The sequence below is a fragment of the Erpetoichthys calabaricus genome, chromosome 5, assembly GCF_900747795.2.
Source record: "Erpetoichthys calabaricus chromosome 5, fErpCal1.3, whole genome shotgun sequence".
In the NCBI taxonomy this organism is placed as follows: domain Eukaryota; kingdom Metazoa; phylum Chordata; class Cladistia; order Polypteriformes; family Polypteridae; genus Erpetoichthys; species Erpetoichthys calabaricus.
In genome coordinates, this window is record NC_041398.2 from 237,160,020 (window position 1) to 237,184,580 (window position 24,561).

Here is a 24,561-nt window from a genome sequence, read left to right on the forward strand (position 1 = left end):
CGACTAACGACACGGCCATACAAAAAAGAGGATTCTGCGCTGCACCCCAGAGTCAAACGGAAGAGGCTATGGAGGCCCCACAGATCCACAAAGATAGTACGGAAGGCGCGGGAAAGTACGAAAGTCGCAGGCGCCTACAACGCGCTTCTGAATAGGACATGAAGCAACAACGCGCCCATAGCTCTGCACTGCACCCCAGAGTCACACATAAGACACTACGGCGTCTGCAAAGGTCCACAAAAATAGTACGAAAGGCCCAGGCGCCTACAACGCGCTTCTGAACTAAACATCCACACTACACAGCATGGTCCGGGTAATGAGAATAAACGAACTCTCCGTATTAGACGTACGGCATCCTCACACGTCCAAACCATATAGCATATGTGAATCACATTACAGTGATGCATTATTAATGGTACAACCACAGAAAACGCTCCGTATTAACAGTAAGTGCAATTATCCATATTACTAACGGTAGACAACGGATAACTAATAGAGTCACGGTCACGGCTCCAAAACGATCCAGCTCAACTAACGGAGCTACAAAAGCGAGCCCGCATGGATAAAAACAATAGACGTAGTCGCCTACAACGTGCGTCTGAAACCGCGGGAGCAAAACTGTCTCGGCTCCAAAACCTAACAGCTCCGCATGAACAAATACAATGTACATAGACGCCTACAACGCGCGTCAGAAACTGCAGAAGCAAAGCAGGCACGGGTTCAAAACGAAAGACCACAACTGACAGAGATACACACATGAGCCCGTCTGGATATAATCAATGAACGCAGGCGCCTACAGTGCGAGTCTGAAATGCCGCAAGCAAAGCAGGCACATATCGCATACATTCATCAATGTATTTTGGGTTACCCAACACCGGGGGTAGGCGAGCGAAGCCCCCTTGTTACATACTGTAAGAGTCAATGAGTAACAGATGCATTTTTGCAGTACCCAAACTAAAGGGTTGGAAGAAAATCCTGCAGCCACAGCGGCCCTTCAGGACTGACTTTGCCCAACCCTGGTTTAGATACTAAAGTTCCCTTCTTGAAATAATGGCTGCCTCTCATTCTTTTCAGACTGGGCCGTTACTGTCACACAGCTTGACTGGGCAGAGTGGATCTCAGCTTTCAGTTTCACAAAGAGAAGACATTGTCAGCCTTTGGCTCCCCAACGAGAGGTGTGGCTCATCAGCTTTTAGGTTTTAGAGAGGAGTGCCAGAGGTCATCTCAGAGAATGCCCAAGAGAGTTCCTCATAGAGATGAGTGCAGGTAAGAAGGTGTAACCTGTCATCATTTGATTCCATTTACAAAATCAGTGTCTACTCATTGACGCATTATTTTGCATATCACAGAAGTCACTCATTGAATTATAGATTGCTTGTTTGGACTTCGGTATCAAGTTGGTGCCTTTTGGTCTGAATAAGTCTACAGAGATGTCAGTCCATCTCCGATTTACATCTTTGCTATCTGATGAAGACCAGGCCTGAGATTGGTACGAATTGCAGTTAAGCCTATTTCTGGAATGTAAGATGGGGTTTGGTACAGCTGGGTGTCTGTATCCCTGCTAAATCTGCTGTCTTCACAGGCCTTGTGTGGATTTAAAGTCTGGCAGAATGGGCAATGTAATCTATGTTCTAAAGTACTCTTGCCTTACTAGGTCATATGTTTTGGGACTGTTCTAAATTTTGGGTGAAAATATTCATCGATCCCACTCCTCCCACAGTTTATTTTCCCTGCTTTACCTTTGAAGAATGTATGAGAGTCTGCAGACCAACTCTTCCAGACTGGACAATAGCTTCTTCCTACAGTGCATCCAGAAAGTATTCACAGCGCATCACTTTTTCCACATTTTGTTATGTTACAGCCTTATTCCAAAATGGATTAAATTCATTTTTTTCCTCAGAATTCTACACACAACACCCCATAATGACAAAGTGAAAAAAGTTTACTTGAAGTTTTTGCAAATTTATTAAAAATAAAAAAACTGAGAAATCCCATGTACATAAGTATTCACAGCCTTTGCTCAATACTTTGTTGATGCACCTTTGGCAGCAATTCCAGCCTCAAGTCTTGTTGAATATGATGCCACAAGCTTGGCACACCTATCCTTGGCCAGTTTCGCCCATTCCTCTTTGCAGCACCTCTCAAGCTCCATCAGGTTGGATGGGAAGCGTTGGTGCACAGCCATTTTAAGATCTCTCCAGAGATGTTCAATCGGATTCAAGACTGGCCTCTGGCTGGGCCACTCAAGGACATTCACAGAGTTGTCCTGAAGCCACTCCTTTGATATCTTGGCTGTGTGCTTAGAGTCGTTGTCCTGCTGAAAGATGAACCGTCGCCCCAGTCTGAGGTCAGGAGCGCTCTGGAGCAGGTTTTCATCCAGGATGTGTCTGTACATTGCTGCAGTCATCTTTCCCTTTATCCTGACTAGTCTACCATCCCCACAGCATGATGCTGCCACCACCATGCTTCACTGTAGGGATGGTATTGGCCTGGTGATGAGCGGTGCCTGGTTTCCTCCAAACATGACGCCTGACATTCACACCAGAGAGTTCAATCTTTGTCTCATCAGACCAGAGAATTTTCTTTCTCATGGTCTGAGAGTCCTTCAGGTGCCTTTTGGCAAACTCCAGGTGGGCTGCCATGTGCCTTTTACTAAGGAGTGGCTTCCGTCTGGCCACTCTACCATACAGGCCTGATTGGTGGATTGCTGCAGAGATGGTTGTCCTTCTAGAAGGTTCTCCTCTCTCCACAGAGGACCTCTGGAGCTCTGACAGAGTGACCATTGGGTTCTTGGTCACCTCCCTGACTAAGGCCCTTTTCCCCCGATTGCTCAGTTTAGATGGCCGGCCAGCTCTAGGAAGAGTTCTGGTGGTTTCGAACTTCTTCCTCTTACGGATGATGGAGGTCACTATGCTCATTGGGACCTTCAAAGCAGCAGAAATTTTTCTGTAACCTTCCCCAGATTTGTGCCTCGAGACAATCCTGTCTCGGAGGTCTACAGACAATTCCTTTGACTTCATGCTTGGTTTGCGCTCTGACATGAACTGTCAACTGTGTGACCTTATATAGACAGGTGTGTGCCTTTCCAGATCATGTCCAACCAACTGAATTTACCACAGGTGGACTCCAATGAAGCTGCAGAAACATCTCAAGGATGATCAGGGGAAACAGGAGGCACCTGAGCTCAATTTTGAGCTTCACGGCAAAGGCTGTGAATACTTATGTACATGTGCTTTCTCAATTTTTTTTATTTTTAATAAATTTGCAAAAACCTCAAGTGAACTTTTTTCACGTTGTCATTATGGGGTGTTGTGTGCAGAATTCTGAGGAAAAAAATGAATTTAATCCATTTTGGAATAAGGCTGTAACATAACAAAATGTGGAAAAAGTGATGCGCTGTGAATACTTTCCGGATGCACTGTATAGGCAGTCAGGCTCCTGAACACAATGTCACCCTCTGCCCCTGCATGTGCCCCCCTTATTATAGGCTCTTATCTTACTGCTGTATTGTTCTGTTCTGCATTCTGTGTCCATTGTACATTTCCTATCATCACTGACTTATATGTCAATTTGTACAAATGTCTCTTGGTCTAAATTCCCTTATGTAAAATTAACCACCTGCATATCGTTATATTGTCATATTTATTGTTGAAATACTGCCCTGAAACTCTGGGAAATATAATTTCACTCCATTGTGTAACATACTTAATATATATTAGACAAGGACCTCATGTTGTCCTTTAATCGCAGTATGATCCAGTCCATGATCACTTTTACTTTCATTGCCTGGTTTAATAGTCTGACAAACCAAAACTCAAAAAAGCTCCAGCAGATTACGAAGTATGCAGCTAAAGATATTGGGGCTGACGGAGATGATTTGACTAGTGTGTGTGTGTCAGAGGGCAATGCTAAAGAAACTGGAAATCATCTCAACTGATGACAGACATCCATTACATGTAGAACTAAAGTTCAGTCAATCAGGAAGGATAGTCGCTTTGAAAACCCACACAACTTGCTCCAGAAACTCCTTTCTTCCTAGTGCCATACGACTTTTCAATAAGAAGTATCGGAGATAATGATTAAGGTTTTGATAGAATATCCTGTAACCTTTTTTTTTGGTATAAATATGTATTATCTAACTGCCTTACCTTAACCTTTCTTATTTCTATTTGTCTGTTTTATTTCATTCTGTCTGTTATTAGATGCAACTGAGAAGGCAAATTTCATGTTATCTTGTGTAAACATGACTAAATAGATAGATAGATGTGAAAGGCACTATATAATAGATATGAAAGGCACTATATAATAGATATGAAAGGCACTATATGATAGATAGATGTGAAAGGCACTATATGATAGATAGATATGAAAGGCACTATATAATAGACAGATAGATAGATAGATGTGAAAAGCACTATATGATAGATAGATAGATGTGAAAAGCACTATATAATAGATAGATAGATAGATAGATGTGAAAGGCACTATATGATAGATAGATAGATGGATGCGAAAGGCACTATAAGATAGATAGATGGATGCGAAAGGCACTATATGATAGATAGATAGATGGATGCGAAAGGCACTATATGATAGATAGATGGATGCGAAAGGCACTATATGATAGATAGATAGATGTGAAAGGCACTATATGATAGATAGATAGATGTGAAAGGCACTATATGATAGATAGATAGATGGATGTGAAAGGCACTATATGATAGATAGATGTGAAAGGCACTATATAATAGATAGATAGACGTGAAAGGCACTATATGATAGATAGACAGATGTGAAAGGCACTATATGATAGATAGATAGACTTTATTAATCCCAAGGGGAAATCCCCATACTTCAGCAGCAGCATACTGATAAAGAAAATATTAAATTAAAGAGTGATAACAATACAGACAGACAATAACTTTGTATAATTTTAACGTATACCCCCCGGGTGGAATTGAAGAAAGAAAGAAAGAAACCTTAACCTATTAACCTTAATATATGTGTATAGATGATATGACAATAGCTTCACTGGAACGATGCAAACAGAATGAAGTTTACACGCGGAATATTCCAGTTGAATTATCTGCATATTGAGTTTATTTTCTATGCACTTATTTAAACCTCATGACACTCATGCCTTGTTTTAACATCGGCTTCTCACAAACAGTTTGTGGCCACAAGTCCTAAGATCTTTATTTCCGGTCGAAAGCTAATTGTACCTGCTGAATAGCAGCCTGAGCTGGTATCAGAGTTCTGTGGTGACGTCTGTTTACCAGTTGGTGCCTTCAAGGTCTAATAGTACATCATAAACTCTTCTAACAACTTAGTGTCAAAGTCTTTTGTCTCTCATCTTTTATGGCCTCTTGCATTTTCTTCTATTGTTTGATGGCTGCATCGAAATCCCTGCTTTCCTGTGAGTACGACACAAGCAGCATTAACATTTTTAACTTTCACACAGCACAATAAATGTATCCTGTCGGCCCATCACAGCTACCAAAAATCCAAAGAGATGCCTCGGTTATTTAAAAGAAGACACTCAGAAGTTGAGTTATCTTTATTCTATTTATTACCTACAGACAATAACCTCAAAGAACGTAAAAAAAAAACAAAACTGTGACATACATTGATGACATGCTGAATTTGAAAGTAATCTTGATAATTAACAAGATAATACACCATATGCTAATGCCCATTACGGTAAGACATGCAGTATAACGGCCACATTATGTGGACAAGCGGCTGAAATGAGTTTCCTCCACAGGGTGTCTGGGCTTTCCCTTAAAGATAAGGTGAGAAGTTCAGTCATCCAGGAGGAGCTCAGAGTAGAGCCGCTGCTCCTCCGCATCGAGAGGAGTCAGATGAGGTGGCTCGGGCATCTGATCAGAATGCCTCCTGGACGCCTCCCTGGTGAGGTGTTCCAGGCACGTCTAACTGGGAGGAGGCCCCGGGGAAGACCCAGGACACGCTGGAGGGACTATGTCTCTCGACTGGCCTGGGAACGCCTCAGGGTTATCCCGGAAGAGCTAGAAGAAGTGGCCGGGGAGAAGGAAGTCTGGATATCTCTGCTCAAGCTGCTGCCCCCGCGACCCGACCTCGGATAAGTGGAAGACAATGGATGGATGGATGGATATGTGGATGGTCACCTGTAACATAAGCTAATCTAAATGGAATAGCTCAAAAGACGTACATAAGAAAAGTTAAGAAATAAATGACTTCATTTTCAATACACAGTAAGAAACAGATTGTCTTAAGGATTGTAGGTTTATTGTTGCTATTGTTGAAAAGATTTCACTTCAGTAAATTATAATAGGAAATTGTAATTCTTTGATAAGATATTCTGATTGGGCGGCACAGTGGCGCAGTGGGTAGCGCTGCTGCCTTGCAGTTAGGAGACCTGAGGTTCACTTCCCAGGTCCTCCCTGTGTGGAGTTTGCATGTTCTCCCCGTGTCTGCGTGGGTTTCCTCCCACAGTCCAAAGACATGCAGGTTAGGTGGATTGCCGATTCTAAATTGGCCCTAGTGTGTGCTTGTGTGTGGGTGTGTTTGTGTGTGTCCTGCGGTGGGTTGGCACCTTGCCCGGGATTGGTTCCTGCCTTGTGCCCTGTGTTGGCTGGGATTGGCTCCAGCAGACCCCCTGTGACCCTGTGTTCGGATTCAGTGGGTTGGAAAATGGATGGATGGATGGATATTCTGATTTGTTTTATTCTGAATAGTTCCAACAACACATCACATAGTTTTATTTACCTGTGCAGTAAGTGCCAAGTCTCCTTTAACTCTTTTGAGTTTTCTGGCTTCACACAGAAATCAAGAGTTTGCCAAGAACATGCGTCAGGCTTGCTGCCAGGCTGTCTTCACGTGGCAGGGGCAGCAGCAGTACACTGCTATCTGGTTTCTACCTCTTCTCATTGTTAAGTGGCAGACCTCCCAGGCGAGCAGTGCCATAGGCGTGTCAGCTACTTGAACTGGTTCAGCACTATGATAAGCTGGGGACCAGTCAGCTGAAGCTGAAACCTCACCTTCGTTTTCAGTTGCTTGTATCAAAATCGGAGTCCGACAAGTCCTAGTCCAATTCAGAGAGAACAGGCAAAATGTCGTCCACAGAGTATTTTCCTTTACACATCCACTTAGATCTCTTGCCAGATGTCTGTGCCATTTTTGACGTTGTTTGGGCCTCGCTACTCACGGGAGTGCAGGAAATCTCGGTCAGAACCAATGAAGCTAACTTTCTTCTAGCAACGAGAGTCCAACTAAAACGTAACGGTTGGTTTTGTCACAGTTTACAGTTGATGACCACCTTTTGACAAAAGTCGACATCATCCCTGAAAGAGTTAAATGGTCCATTATTAAATTAGCATCCAAGAAAGTAGAAGATGACTGGATTACCCGGACTGACTTGTTAGATTACTGTAGTTACTGAAAAGCGTTAATCCAGAAGGTCACCAGCTGTAGCGCCTGCTGTGCATTTACAGTCTTTAAAATTGAGAAGAAACAGACACTTGAGTGCATGGGGAGTCCTCAAAATCTGTCATCACAAGTAATGCGAGTCGTTCAGTAGGAAGTGTCAAGTGAAGTGTGTGGGTCTCACCGTCCTGCCGTCTGTGCTGCAACCTAAGCCAATAATCTCCAGTCGTGAATCACTTTACGAGGAGTCAAAAGGTCGGAAATGGCGGATTTAAAATCTCTCGTCTCCCCTCAAACGATCCCATGCTTGACCTACTTCCGGCAGACTTGATGCGCCCCAGGCAGAATTCCTGCGGTGTCAAATCAGGGATACGTAAATTTGTACCTGTTGCTAGCTCTCTATTACTCTCATCTATCCATCCATCCATCCATCCATTTTCCAACCCGCTGAATCCAAACACAGGGTCACGGGGGTCTGCTGGAGCCAATCCCAGCCAACACGGGGCACAAGGCAGGAACCAATCCTGGGCAGGTTGCCAACCCACCGCAGTACTCTCATCTATTTTTGCCCATTTAATGTGCTGACTGGTTGATTACAGGTCCGTATTCAATTACAGCGTGTTGCAGGGTCTGCTGCGATCATAATTGTTGCAGACCTGCAGGTACTGTATCTCGTGTCACTAACCGTCTCACCATGGACTCCTCTCACCCCCATCATCACTTGTGTAAACGTAACACTAATAGACACCTCAACAGTTTCTTTCCCAGAGCCACAATCTCCACAAATCAGTAATTTAGATAAATACTTTATTAATCCCAATGGGAAATTCACATTCTCCAGCAGCAGCATAATGATACAATAAACAATATTAAATTAAAGATTGATAATAATGCAGGTAAAAAACAGACAATAACTTTGTATAATGTTAAATGTTAACGTTTATCCCCCCGGGTGGAATTGAAGAGTCGCATAGTTTGGCAGAGGAACGATCTTCTCAGTCCATCGCTGAAGCTGCTCCTCTGTCTGGAGATGATCCTGTTTAGTGGATGCAGTGGATTCTCCATAATTGATAGGAGCCTGCTGAGCGCTCGTCGCTCTGCCACAGATGTCAAACTGTCCATCTCCATGCCTACAATAGAGCCTGCCTTCCTCACCAGTTTGTCCAGGCGTGAGGCGTCCCTCTTCTTTATGCTGCCTCCCCAGCACACCACCGCGTACAAGAGGGCGCTCGCCACAACCGTCTGATAGAACATCTGCAGCATCTTATTGCAGATGTTGAAGGACGCCAGCCTTCTAAGGAAGTATAACCGGCTCTGTCCTTTCTTGCACAGCGCATCAGTATTGGCAGTCCAGTCTAATTTATCATCAGCTGCACTCCCAGGTATTTATAGGTCTGCACCCTCTGCACACAGTCACCTCTGATGATCACGGTCTTTGATGGTCATCGTCTTCCTCGCTTATGAATGCGTTCTCTCATATACTGTATGAAGGTGAGTGTGCGTACAGTATATGGACTTGTATGTGTTTCACTAACGCTATACACTTACGCCTTCACTTGCGCATCATCATTTGCACAGTACTTTAGCTGTTATTTAACTTATGGTATTTGTTTGTGATGTTGTGTTATGCTATAATCTGATCCAAAGCTACTCAGTTAAATTCCTGTACGTTAAGTACTGGTGGATAAAAAGTAATTCTGATATGAATTAAGGAAAGGCATTGTTAAGGAAGACTTGGGAGAAGCTCCTTCCCAGTCCATCTTGGTGGTGATCTCATCAGACCTGCCTCTACTGCAAAGAATCTTGGTGTCATTTTTGATTCCTCCCTCTCTTATTCCGCCCAACATAAATCACATTAAGAAACTTTCTTACTTTCACCTCCGTAACATATCCCGTGTTCGCTCCTTCCTCTCCTTTTCTAACGCTGAGAAACTTGTCCATGCTTTTATCACATCCCGCATCGATTTTTGTAATTCCCTACTGGCAGGCCCCCTTCTAATCTTATATCACAGCTCCAGCTTATTCAGAACTCAGCTTCAAGACTCCTGACACGGATCAGCAGCAGCGAGCACATCACACCCATCCTGCTCCGTCTCCACTGGCTCCCTGTGTCTTACAGAATCGAATATAAAATCCTACTAATAACATACAAAGCCTTAAATAACCTCGCGCCAAACTACATCAGTGATCTTCTCCATCACTATGTGCCTGCCTGCCCGCCCACTAAGGTCCTCTGATTCTGGCCATCTTGTTGTGCCCCTCACTAATCTACACTCCATGGTGACAGGGCCTTCAGCTGTATAGCGCCCAGACTCTGGAATGACCTACCGAAATTAATCAGGTCAGCTGACTCCATGAATTCTTTTAAAAAACAACTTAAAACTCATCTGTTCAGTTTGGCTTTTAGCTCTACTTGACTTGACTTGACTTTATTACCCTTCTCTCAATTTACCTCCATGTCAAGATGCTCATGTAACCCATGTGTGTGTGCGACCATCAATTATGTTGTCTGTTAGGCTTTTTCTCTGAATTCACTGTCTTAATCTTCTCTATTTATTTATCTGGTTTGTACAATGCTATATACTGTATACCCTGCCGTTCTTTCTTATATTCTGTAAGTGCCTTGAGCATGGGAAAGGCGCTATATAAATAAAATGTATTATTATTCTGCGGTGGGTTGGCACCCTGCCTGGGATTGGTTCCTGCCTTGTGCCCTGTGTTGGCTGGGATTGGCTCCAGCAGACCCCTGTGACCCTGTGTTCGGATTCAGCGGGTTGGAAAATGGATGGATGTATTATTATTAAGCATACTGTCATTGTGATTTTTAATCTTTCAATAAATCAAAAGCAAACTGACTTCTAAAAAAATATTTTTACACAGTATCGCTTTACAGTGCCCTCCATAATGTTTGGGACAAAGACACTGTGATGGATGGCCGGCTAAATATTCCGGCCCACACCTCCAGGCCACCAGGTGGAGCCCTCCCAAAACAGCATGGAGGTTCCCCGAATTCCAGCAGGGCCTTATGGACCTTGTAGTTTGTATACACAGCCCTGCTGGATACCTTGGGGACCACCGGGAGTCACTGAGACTCTTACGTGCCCTATAACCCGGAAGTGCGTCATGATCGCATGACCAGAAGGAACGATGTGCTTCCGGGTTGAAGAAAAGGACTTTTACTCTGACCCGGAAGTAATGAGGACTGGGGGATTGTTGGACAGGAACCACCTCCGGGTCAGGGGGTATAAAAGGACTCTGGGAAAGCCCAGACACTGAGCTGAGCTGGGAGGAAGGGTGGCGAAGTGTCTGGGAGCGGAGGATTGGTTATTGCTTGATTATTGGTATTTGTATGTGTAGTGTGGAGTGGAGGGTGCTTAGTGCACACTATTATTATAAAAATAAAAAGTCTTGGACTTTTACCTGTTGTCTGGCGTGGTACCTGAGGGTTCGAGAGGTCGATAACAACCTCAGCTGTTACAACACGCATTTCCTTGATTTATCCCTCTGCTCCACAAAATTACAAATCAAACAATGCAGATGTGTTTAAAGTGTACATTGCAGTCTTTCATTTAAGGGTATTTGCACATATTTCAGTCACACCATGAAGAAATAACATTTTTTTTTATATGTGGTCCCCTGACTGCAGCTGCTGATCTCGTGGCTCCACCACGTCAGACTGCACAACTGAAAATCGCAGCCCATGTCACCTTTCCTGACTGAGCGCTGATCTTCCAGCGCAGTCCTGCTCGCCCCTTTTTATAAGAGTTGATAGCGAGATGCCTGAGAGAGCCGGCGCTGCTCAAAGGGTCAGCAGCTACAGGGTGACCTTCGCAGCAATCTCGGCCCTTGATTTCTTTTTTTCCATTCTGCTATAGTATGTAAAATACAAGACATCAGACAGACGGGCTTCTCTTCTGTTTGTGATGGCGCTGTGCAAAGGGTTAACAGCTGAGGTAAATTCAGACACTTGTGGCCTTATTTTGTTTCTTTTTCCCATTCTGTTTTAGTATATAAACACCAGACATCAGACAGACACGTTTATCTTCTGCTTGTGAGGTTCAAGACGAGCAAATTCCTTATTCCTCATCTCTGCATTCTATGCATTGTCCTTCCAGCTTAGTATTCACTGGTTGTCTGCTCTCAAGCACTCAGAGTCGCCCCCTACAGCTAAAGACGAAATCAGACCTGCTTGATTTTATTATAGCGAGTCGGAAATTACTTGGAGTGAGTTACTGGGTATGTCATATTAGGCAATCAGCTTCACGGGAGCATGCCAGCAACTCGCTAAGATTATTGTACATGAGGGCAACAACTGAAAATTGCCGGAAAAGTCACTTAATGTGACATATGTTTGAAACAAACAATGGCACTATGTGTGAGTGACTGACGTGCTTGTACTGTGAAATTGTAACTTTTATGTTTGTTGCAATTCTAATCACCTTATATAGTACTTAGTAAATACCCACAGGTAATATGTATACACTGTATATACAGTACTGTCGTCAGAGAGGGAGAGCCATAGAAAAAATTGTGGGGTGCCAGCCATGTTGTCCCTTTTAATCTGTTGCCGGTTCAGGAGAGTGAAGGATGAAAGGGAGATAACGTAGCTATTTACAGCGGCATCCTCCTTCTTGAAGAGGTATTACATACCTTGGATGAGCCGGGAAGGTGATCCTCCGACATAAACATACAGATATGTACCTTACTGACATACTTAAGATTATGATCATTCTTGTTATATGTATATTTGTGCTTCTTTATCTGCTACTGCAACTGTACAGATTCCCTCAGGATTATTAAAGTTTCTATCAATTATATAGTGCCTTTCAATTCTATCTATCTATCATATAGTGCCCTTCACATCTATCTATCTATCTATCTATCTATCTATCTATCTATCTATCTATCTATCTATCTATCTATCTTTGTATCTGTCTATTATATAGTGCCTTTCACATCTATCTATCTATCTATCTATCTTTGTATCTGTCTATTATATAGTGCCTTTCACACCTATCTATCTATCATATAGTGCCTTTCACATCTATCTATCTATCTATCTATCTATCTATCTATCTATCTATCTATCTATCTATCTATCTTTGTATCTGTTTATTATATAGTGCCTTTCACATCTATCTATCTATCTATCTATCTATCTATCTATCTATCTATCTATCTATCTATCTATCTATCTATCTATCTATCTGTCTATTATATAGTGCCTTTCACACCTATCTATCATATAGTGCCTTTCACATCTATCTATCTATCTATCTTTGTATCTGTCTATTATATAGTGCCTTTCACACCTATCTATCTATCATATAGTGCCTTTCACATCTATCTATCTATCTATCTATCTATCTATCTATCTATCTATCTATCTATCTATCTTTGTATCTGTCTATTATATAGTGCCTTTCACACCTATCTATCATATAGTGCCTTTCACATCTATCTATCTATCTATCTTTGTATCTGTCTATCATATAGTGCCTTTCACATCTATCTATCTATCTATCTATCTTTGTATCTGTCTATTATATAGTGCCTTTCACATCTATCTATCTATCTATCTATCTATCTATCTATCTATCTATCTATTATATAGTGCCTTTCACATCTATCTATCTATCATATAGTGCCTTTCATATCTATTTATTTATCTATCATATAATGCCTTTCATATCTATCTATTATATAGTGCCTTTCATATCTATCTATCTATCTATCTATCTATCTATCTATCTATCTATCTGTCTATCTATCTATCTATCTATCTATCTATCTATCTATTATATACTGCCTTTCAATTCTATCTTTGTATCTGTCTATTATATAGTACCTTTCATATCTATTTATCTATCTATCATATAGTGCCTTTCACATCTATCTCTATCTATCTATCATATATTGCCTTTCATATCTATCTATCTCTATCTATCTATCTATCTATCTATCTATCTATCTATCTATCTATCTATCTATCTATTATATAGTGCCTTTCACATCTATCTCTATCTATCTATCTATTATATAGTGCCTTTCATATCTATCTATCTATTATATAGTGCCTTTCACATCTATCTCTATCTATCTATCTATCATATATTGCCTTTCATATCTATCTATCTATCTATCTATCTATCTATCTATCTATCTATCTATCTATCTATTATATAGTGCCTTTCACATCTATCTCTATCTATCTATCTATTATATAGTGCCTTTCATATCTATCTATCTATTATATAGTGCCTTTCAATTCTATCTATTGTGGTGGGTGGCCATGGCCACTACCTGGCCTGGACTCCAGCAGAGTGGAAGAACCAGGGAAAAGGGTATTGATGAGCCAATACCTCCCCTGGGACACTAGAGGGCAGCCCTCCTGGGCAGCTATGGCACCACGGATTCCCACAGGGCGCGTCAGGAAGTGGAGTTTGGTGAAGTCCTGTTGGGTTCTGTGGGGGCCGCCAGGGGGAGCTGCAGAGTCCTGTAGAGGACCTCCAGCGCACCTGGGAGTGATTCCAGGTAATAGTGAAGAGCCACCTGGAACAGTCCCGGGACCTGAATAAGAGGAGCCGTCTGACTCCATTAAGGGGCCAGAGTCGGGAGGAAGGAGTGGACAAAGCCTGAGGAAGAGTGGAGGCGGATGGACTGTATTTTGGTGTGCAGTTGGTGGTTTGCGCACTTTCAGTTTTAAATAAACACGGGTGTTGAATTGAACCTGTGTCCTGCCTGTCTGTGTCGGGGGATCGGGTGGCGGTATGCCCCCTAGTGGCTTACACTATCTACCTATTACAATTACATTATTTTCATTTAACTGGGTAACGAGCTGAAATTCCTTGTTTAAACAATGAAACTATTGTTTTGTCATTCACCCAAACGGCTGTCTTTTTTTAATTAAAATAACAGGCCTATGTGCTGTTCTCTGAGGCTCTGCTGATTCACTCTTTGAAATGCTGGCTCATTTTACTTAACATCTCTGATAGTTTTACTTTGTCTTTAGGAGGCCATTAGATTAATATTGCAGTCAGGCCCACTGTCACTATCTGGAGCAGATCAGCTTAAATGCTTAGGGCTCTAATTAAAATAGCAGCCTATCGCCCTTTAGGCAATTATGACAGCCATAACCTGATCACTGGGATTTTGTGACCAGTTCTCACAGAAAGCCTGGCTCAATAGTATTAATGGAAGTCACAAAACTAAAGAATTAAATCAATTTGTAGTTATGACAGGCCACTTTGCATCGACCATCCCACCCTGTGTAGTCGTTTAGAGGCACCAACTAATAACCTCTTAGGAAGATCTGTCACAACCATCCACAGTGGACTCAGAGAGTATTTAGACCCTTTCACTTTTTTTCACATTTCGTTGCAGCCTTGTGCTAAAGTCATTTCAGTTATTTTTTCCCCACATCAAGTGTAACACTCAATACTCCAGAATGACGAGGAGAAAACAGGATCTTAGAAATTTGTGCAAATGTATTAAAACTCGGCATCTTCAGCCCATAAAAGGAGTATCGGTGCTTGCTGCTCTTCTTTGGTAGAGCAGATGGGAGAGCGGAGCAGCTCTTACAAAACAACAAGAGAAACTGACTGATCACTTTACTGTGGGGACCACAGACACGCCTCATGTCTACGTGTACTGGGGGGGGGGGACTGCACAGAAGTCACGGATCAGCACTGACTTGCCCTCGTACATTCACATACGTTCATCTGTCTCGAGTACAAATTTCCAGTATATTTCTTTGATTTCTTCAACCTCATATTTTGTGTACTCACTTTATATGTAATGACATAAAAAGCTACTTATGTAAGTATGTAGCGCAAGTATAAGCTTACTAAGGCACTAAAACCTAACTACCAATTAATATTCACAAAACACTACACACTCGAGCGTTCTTTCTTTTATAAATGCTTGAACATTTAAAAAATGCACGCTCTCCGTATTCCGTTAAATGCTCCATATTGCGACCTTAACTGCAGGTGTCAGTCAGGCTTCTAATACAAAAGCTCTTTTGCTGACATGCTGTTGTTACACCGGTGTGACTTTCTCACTTTGTCGGCACTCTTTTCACAAAGGTTTTGGAATGAGTTAACACCAAGACACCTGTGGGACAAGACCCCATCACTGACACCTCACCCTTTTTACTTTCTTGTATACGAGGTATAAGGATAACACTGAAATCCTGCAAAAATTCCACTTCGAGATTTCGATGAATCTCAACGTTTTAGACCTCTCCGAGTCCGAAAATACCATTTTTGGAATTATGTCTGTGTGTGTGTGTCTGTGTGTAAACACGATAACTTGAGTCCGCTTTCACTTCGGTCAACCAAACTTTCCATACAAGTATTAGGTACAAAACGTACATTTCTTTCAACTTTTGGGCTATTTCCACTAACTGGAAGTGGTACTTTACCTTTTATTCATGAAGCTGCAGAGTCCGATTTATTCAACTTTACTTTTTTAATAATTGTTATATAATAATTGTGCCTAGAGAGGAGTTGTGGTATTGTATGAGGAAGTCGGGAGTGGCAGAGAAGTACGTAAGAGTTGTACAGGATATGTACAAATGAAGTGTGACTGTGGTGAGGTCTGCGGTAGGAGTAACGGAGGTGGGATTACATCAGGGATCGCCTCTGAGCCCTTTCTTATTTGCAATGGTGATGGACAGGTTGACAGACGAGATTAGACAGGAGTCCCCGTGGACTGTGATGTTTGCTGATGACATTGTGATCTGTAGCGATAGTAGGGAACAGGTTGAGGAGACCCTATAGAGATGTAGATATGAGAGGAGAGGAATGAAGGTCAGTAGGACCACCAAGACAGAATACATGTGTGTGAATGAGAGGGAGGTCAGTGGAATGGTGAGGATCAGGGGAGTAGAGTTGGCGAAGGTGGAAAAGTTTAAATACTTGGGATCAACAGTACAGAGTAATGGGGATTGTGGAAGAGAAGTGAAGAAGAGAGTGCAGGCAAGGTGGAGTGGGTGGAGAAGAGTGTCAGGAGTAATTTGTGACAAACTGCAAGAGTGAAAAGGAAGGTCTACAGGATGGTAGTGAGACCAGCTATGTTATATGGGTTAGAGACGGTGGCACTGACCACAAAGCAGGAGACAGAGCTGGAGGTGGCAGAGTTAAAGATGCTAAGATTTGCACTGGGTGTGACGAGGATGGACAGGATTAGAAATGAGGACATTAGAGGGTCAGCTCAGGTTGGACGTTTAGGAGACAAAGTCAGAGAGGCGAGATTGTGTTGGTTTGGACATGTGCAGAGGAGAGATGCTGGGTATAATGAGAGAAGGGTGCTAAGGATAGAGCTGCTAGGAAAGAGGAGAAGAGGAAGGCCTAAGAGAAGGTTTATGGATGTGGTGAGAGAGGACATGCAGGTGACGGGTGTGACAGAACAAGATGACGAGGACAGGAAGATATGGAAGAAGACGATCCGCTGTGGTGACCCCTAACAGAAGCAGCTGAAAGAAGAAGGAGAAGACTTTTTAAATAATTGTTCAAAATATTATTAATTTGATTTGTTGTTGATGGTTCTTTAATGTACATACTATAAAAATAGAATCATTGTCTTGCGATTTACTCCTCAAATATCCATCCCCATATCGGAGTATATGAGAAAGCCTAGGGGTGTCCACTCCCGATTTTTTTCTACTGACTGTTATTCATGTGAACGTACAGTACAGTACAGTACAGTACAGTGCAGTGCCTATAAAAAGTCTGAACCCCCCTTAGAAGTGTTCACTGTTTTTGTGGATTTAATTTCCTTTTTCTGTTGGTCAGTGTCAGAGAAAGGCTCTTTACAGAGATCTGTTTTGTCTTTGATATTAAAGTGGTCTCAATTAACAACTATGTAAGAAATATAAAATAGAAAACAATGGATGTCATAAGTATTTACCCTCTTTATTTAGGCACTACTGTACTGATGCAGCCAGTTTGCTTTGTAAGTCACATAATTAGTTCAATGGAGGTCCCCGGTCTAGAGGTTCAGGTGGTTGTCATATAAATGTACCTGAATGTGGAAGGTCCAAGTTGTGGTGAGTCAGTATGGTGGACTAAGCTACACAATGAAGACATAAGAACACTTTGAACAACTCTGTGAATGAAGGGATTGAAATGTCCAAGTTGCTGAATATCCAGTTAAATTGGTCACTAAGAGTGTGGCACAGCTGGAAATCTGCTAGAACAGGCCATCCATAAAAACTGAGCAACTGTGCAAGAAGAAGAAGAGGAGGAGTGAGGGAGGCCACCAAGAGACCTCTGTCAGCTCTGAAGGAGTTTCAAGCTACAGTGTCTCAGATTGGAGAAACTCGGCAGACATCAGCCATGACCCCAGTGCTTCACCAGTTGCAGGTTGATAAGGGCAAAGCAAATCTAAATCCTCACTGGTGCAGACAAACGGTTTTAAAAGTCACAGAAGTTGTTCAGTGGAGGTCACCTGTCTGGTGTTTCAGTTGACTCTTCTGTACACCCGACTGAATCTGGAAGGACCAAATTGTGGTGAGTCAATATGGCGGAGTGATGGCTACTGGTATCTGTTACTGCCAGAAGGGATCCTACCCCTACAAATTGCTCCAGGGGCACTGTACAATGGCTGACCCCATGCTGCGACCTCTACAGGTAATGTGAAAAGACAATTTCCCCCTCAGAGCTTTATAAAGTATACCAAAAGAAAAAAAAATGGTAGTCTAACCTACACAATGAAGATAAAAGAGCATCCCAAGCAACTCCACGATAAGATGACTGAAAAGCACAAGTTGGGAGATGCAGATTAGGAAATATCCAAGTCACGGAATATCCAAGTAAGTTAGTGATTAAAAATGGAAAGAGTCTGACGGAGCTTTAAGTCTGCTAGAGCAGGATGTCCACAGAAACCTCAGTGATCATGCAAGAAGAAGACGAGAGAAGGAGACCACCATGAGACCTCTGATAACTCTGAAGGAGTCACAAGCTACAGTGGCTGACATTGGAGAAACTATGCAGACAAAAACTGCTGGCCCAGTGCTTCACCAGTCACCGCTTTATAAAAGAGAGGCAACGACAAAAAACACACAAGACATCTGATGGCATTAAACCCCACTTCTGGTTAACTGTTGCTGAGCCATAGCTCTTTACACGTTTCACTAAAGCTTTACTCCACTCAACACAAACTAAACAAAGGTTTTTGGATAATGAAAGGAGCCTGAATCCATCAACCTAAATTTAAGTTCCAGTTGTCATACTGGACAGCAGCCTGACCTTAGAATCTCACGTCTGTGCTGCAGTCAAAGCTTCATTCTGCCACGGACTGGAGTCTGGCTTGATCTCAGTGGATCAGATGCTGAGGAACTTCTCCTTTATCTCTTCACAACTGGCCTGCAGCAGTTCAGCTTTCAGTTGTTTGCCTGTGCAGAAGATCAACAGGCTCAGCGTGTTGCTGAGAGAGTCTGGATTTAAGCTCCATGCAGACGGTAGTGCTGACGTACTTCTGGTGAAATCTCAGCCCGCTCAGCCACTTCCGTTGTGAGTTTTGTTTAGTGGCGAGAATGTCTGAGAAAGAGATGTTTAAGTCTCAGCGTACAGATAGCTCTACAGCTGAACATTGTCGTGTACCTTTATGTCGAGCTTCCAGTGAGTACAACAAGATATGTAGTTTTCATGCAATTGAAATGTGCCACTTGGTGCCACTGTCCTACTGCCTGCCTAAGGTAAAGTCCTCTCTGAAATCATCGGGTAGAGGGGTCATGGAATGGCCAATAGGGGGAGGCAGCTGAGGTCTCCAGGACTCTAAACAAGTCCAAATTAATAAAGTATCTATCTATCTGTTATATAGTATCTATCTATCTATCATATAGTACCTCTCATATCTATCTATCTATCTATCTATCTATCTATCTATCTATCTATCTTTCTTGCCAACTACACTATAATTGATATCTATCTATCAATCATATAGTACCTTTAATATCTATCTATCTATCATATAATACCTTTCATATCTATCTATCTATCTATCTATCTATCTATCTATCTATCTATCTATCTATCTATCTATCTATCTATCTATCTATCATATAGTACCTCTCATATCTATCTATCTATCTATCTATCTATCTATCTATCTATCTATCTATCTATCTATCTTGCCAACTACACTATAATTGATATCTATCTATCTATCTATCTATCCATCTATCATATAGTACCTTTCATATATATCTATCTATCTAAATCCTATTACATGATATTATCTACTGCTGAATTCTGCTCTGTACTTGTAATATTTCTATTGCACTATTGTATTCTATTGAGGATGACTTGTGTTCTGTTCTGTGTATTGTATTGTATTGACCCCCATTTTTTTTTGACACCCACCGCAAGCCCAAACTACCTGGTAAGGGGTCTCTCTTTGAACTGCCTTTCCTGAGGTTTCTCCCATTTGTTCCCTACATGGGAGTTTTTCCTTGTCTTCTTAGAGAGTCAAGGCTGGGGGGCTGTCAAGAGGGAGGGCCTGTTAAAGCCCATTGCGGCACTCCTTGTGTGATTTTGGGCTCTACAAAAATAAATTGTATTGTATTGTATCTACTGTAGCTGCTAGCTAACCCCTTATAACACAAACTACTTTTGATTCCAAGGCAAAATGCTGAAACAAAGAATTCTATAAGTTCATATTTTATTTGTTCAAAAGCAAAGATACAAATTCAAGTGAAGATTTTGTAATGCGCTTACTTACATTTGCTTTATCTTTATTAAAACTTTATGATTTTACAGGCACGGCTCTTCAGTTTTTATACATTTCCCCATAAGAAGACTTTTCTTCTGGACTGACCTCAAACACATGTATTTCAGCGCTGTAAAGGCACTTTTATAATTGAAATGTAGGAGAAGGAGCAGCTTAACGTAGAAGGCCACTTTAGTAAAGTCGTACCGTCTCCTTTTGCATAACACTTGTAAACATGTTAGTTCTGCACTTAAAAAAGAAGACTACGCTTAGAGCAGCAGTTCTAAATCATTACAAGCCAAACGAGCATTAATATAAAAATAACGACTGTCTATGGCACCGTGTTTAATTTCAAAACATAATCACCCATTTGCAGACCAGCAGTAAACTGCCTGCTACAAAATATAACTTGTGGAAATGCTGCTGGAGTCTTTTTTTCTTTTTATTTTAGTAATTTAAAAAATATAGATCTGTAAACTATGAAAGTATTTTGCCACTTTTACAGTACATGAATGTAGATCCATTATAGTGGTTTCATACATTTGATAAATCAGAGAAGCTCAATGAAATTGTTAACAAAGTCTGTTTATCGTATAAAAGAAATGTCTACAGTTGCGTGTAGCAGCTTACGTTTTTCTATATCCTGTGTAAGCCGTTAACACGCAGGCACTAATGCTACGGATGGAAATGCAATTTATTTACCAGACCACCTAGTCTATCAGGGATTTCAAGTTGGGTACTCCTCTTATCTTGAAATCTAACAGCATCTGCCCAAAAGCTTTACCCTGCAAGAGAAGAAATACGTCTTAGAGCAGAATGAGCCTCAAGTTAGACACGTATAATACTAAAATTCAGCTTAGGATTATTACTGGATTCACTTGCCATCTTTTTATCCATCCACCTATCCGTTACTAAACCCTCTTCTTAGTTTATTTTAAATTAACTTAAAGGACAGCATACCGTACAGGCACCAGGGTGGCCAGAAGTGGCAAAGTACTGAGAAAACACAATATTTAAAACAGTACGGTAACAGCAGGTCAGTATTTTCAGTACTGGAAGTAAGTATTAGCTTTCAACCCCAACATCAACCTCAACCTTTTGACTTGTGGTAGGCTACACAGTGAAAAATGTGCTGTTAATGCGCTGAAGCCCAAGCCCCCTCACCCCCAGCTTCATTGCTCCCATTTCATTTTCATTTATGACGGACGCTCAAAAAGTTCCCACAATTTTATTTTTAACTGTGTTTATTTAAGAATTTCAAAAACAAATGACATCCCTTTTCTACACAGTCACCTTCGTTTGCAATGCAATTTTCCCCGCGTCATATCAACTTTTCAATGCCCGATTATTAACTCCTCCCACCTTCACCGTTTCCAGTAAAAATATAAAAGTGCGGAAAACGTTTTGAACGTCCCTCATATTTTATTTAGAGAGCACTTTTCAAGCGATATGCAAAGTGCTTTCCGACGGCAAAACAAAAAGACATAAAAAGGAGTAATAAAAAAAATAAAATAAAGCACCATTACAATATTTCATATAAAAATGGATCAATAACAAAAAAATAGTAAAATTAGCAAGCCACCATAGCTAAAACAAATAGATGCAATACATAATAGAAAGATATAAAAACAACTTAATAAGAAAGAAATTCCTGTCAAAAATAATACATTTTTAATTGAGTTTTAAATGTAGCTACAGAACTAGATGCTCTTATAACTCATCTACTGTTGAATTATGCCCTGTACTTGTAAAATTTCTATTGTACTATTATATTGTACAGTGGAACCTCGGGTCACGAATGTCTCGGACCACGACCAAAAAGTTCACACGAACACACACTTGGGTGACGAACAAGCCAGTTTCCCTTCCAGTTCGTATGCGCCGATGATTTCCGCACGTGTTCAGTCTCTCCTTGTACATTCTCTGTGCAGTGAGCGAGTGAGAGAGAGAGCACAAGCGAGAGTGAGAGAGCACGAGAGAGAGAGAGAGAGCACAAGCGAGAGTGAGAGAGCACGAGAGAGAGAGAGAGAATACAAGCGAGAGAGAGAGAGCACAAGTGAGAGAGAGAGAGAGACAGAGAGAGAGAGAGAGCACAAGTGAGAGAGAGAGAGAGAGAGAGAGAGCACAAGTGAGAGAGAGAGCACAAGCAAGACAGAGAGAGCACGAGAGAGAGAGAGCACGAGCGAGAGAGAGCACGAGCGAGAGAGAGCACAAGTGAGAGAGAGAGAGAGACAGAGAGAGAGAGAGAGCACAAGTGAGAGAGAGAGAGAGAGAGAGAGAGCACGAGCGAGAGAGAGCACAAGTGAGAGAGAGAGAGAGAGAGAGCACAAGCAAGAGAGAGAGATCGAGTGAGAGAGAGAGAGAGAGAGAGCACAAGTGAGAGAGAGAGAGCACAAGTGAGAGAGAGAGATCGAGCGAGAGAGAGAGCACAAGCAAGACAGAGAGAGCATGAGCGAGAGAGGGAGAGAGAGAGAGAGCACAAGTGAGAGAGAGAGAGAGAGAGAGAGAGAGAGAGCACAAGCAAGAGAGAGAGATCGAGTGAGAGAGAGAGAGAGCACACAAGCAAGAGAGAGAGAGAGAGAGCACAAGTGAAAGAGAGAGAGATCGAGTGAGAGAGAGAGAGAGAGCACAAGCAAGAGAGAGAGATCGAGTGAGAGAGAGAGAGAGAGCACAAGTGAGAGAGAGAGAGCACAAGTGAGAGAGAGAGAGAGAGCACAAGTGAGAGAGAGAGAGAGCACAAGTGAGAGAGAGAGATCGAGCGAGAGAGAGAGAGCACAAGCAAGACAGAGAGAGCATGAGCGAGAGAGGGAGAGAGAGAGAGAGCACAAGTGAGAGAGAGAGAGAGAGAGAGAGCACAAGCAAGAGAGAGAGATCGAGTGAGAGAGAGAGAGAGCACACAAGCAAGAGAGAGAGAGAGAGAGAGCACAAGTGAGAGAGAGAGCACGAGCGAGAGCGCGAGTGAGAGAGGGAGAGAGAGAGAGATCGAGTGAGAGAGAGAGAGCGAGAGAGAGAGCACAAGCAAGAGAGAGAGAGCACGAGCGAGAGTGAGAGAGAGAGAGCACAAGTGAGAGAGAGAGAGATCGAGTGAGAGAGAGAGAGAGAGAGAGAGCACACAAGCAAGAGAGAGAGAGAGAGAGAGCACAAGTGAGAGAGAGAGCACGAGCAAGAGCGCGAGTGAGAGAGAGAGAGATCGAGTGAGAGAGAGAGAGCGAGAGAGAGAGCACAAGCAAGAGAGAGAGAGCACGAGCGAGAGTGAGAGAGAGAGAGAGAGCACAAGTGAGAGAGAGAGAGAGAGATCGAGTGAGAGAGAGAGAGAGAGAGCACACAAGCAAGAGAGAGAGAGAGAGAGCACAAGTGAGAGAGAGAGCACGAGCGAGAGAGGGAGGGAGAGAGAGAGAGATCGAGCGAGAGAGCACAAGCAAGAGAGAGAGAGCACGAGCGAGAGAGAGAGAGAGAGAGAGAGAGAGAGAGAGAGAGAGAGAGAGAGAGAGCACAAGTGAGAGAGAGAGCACGAGCGAGAGAGGGAGGGAGAGAGAGAGAGAGAGAGAGAGCACAAGTGAGAGAGCGAGAGTGCGAGAGCCCAAGCAGGGTGTTTTGGCCGACACTCGGTGGGGCAGAAGGAAGCGGTTGCTCCAGCTGAGCGATCAAGGAGCTGGAGTGACCAGAAGAAGTAAGTAAACATTTAGTTTACTATTACACTGTGCATTCTATGGTATAATTAACTATTTTTGTGCTTAAAAATCTTTTAAAGAATATATATATTTACATACAGCTCGTATGGTCCGGAACGGATTAATTGTATTTACATACAGTCCTATGGGGGAAATTATTTCAGGTCACGACCAAATCAGGTTGCGACCAGAGTACAAATTACAGTCATGACCCGAGGTTCCACTGTATTGAGAATTATTTGTGTTCTGTTCTGTGTATTGTATTGTATTGACCCCCCCTTCTTTTTGACACCCACTATACACCCAACCTACCTGGAAAGGGGTCTCTCTTTGAACTGCCTTTCCCAAGGTTTCTTCCATTTTTTTTGGGGGGGGGGGGGGGGGGAGTTTTTCCTCGTCTTCTTAGAGAGTCAAGGCTGGGGTGCTGTCACAAGGCAGGGCCTGTTAAAGCCCATTGCGGCACTCCTTGTGTGATTTTGGGCTCTACAAAAATAAATTGTATTGTATTGCATTGTATCAAGGGGGGAGACAGTTCCAGACTTTGGGTGCCATAACAGAGAAGGCTCTCTTTTGCTTGTATTCTAGTGCGTGGAATAACAAGTAGGCCCTGGTCAGATGATCTAAGAGGTCTGCCTGTATTGTAAAAGCTCATCACGTCTTTAAAGTGTACTGGAGACTGCCAGTGTAATGGAACTAAACGAGGGGTGAGATGAGCCGAGGACTCAGACCCGCTGAGGAGTCTTGCAGCAGCATTTTGTGCCAGTGGCAGCCT

General features: G+C 42.4%; 1 protein-coding gene across 1 annotated transcript in view; it reads right to left on the reverse strand.

The window, feature by feature from the left end:
- Positions 1–19,848: 19,848 nt before the first annotated feature.
- Positions 19,849–24,561, reverse strand: part of LOC114652330 (uncharacterized) — a 161,152-nt gene continuing 156,439 nt past the window's right edge. Inside the window, exon 20 of the mRNA XM_028802674.2 lies at positions 19,849–20,903. Coding sequence (XP_028658507.1) covers positions 20,829–20,903 — 75 coding nt within the window. The 3' untranslated portion in view covers positions 19,849–20,828. The remainder of the gene's footprint in view (positions 20,904–24,561) is intronic.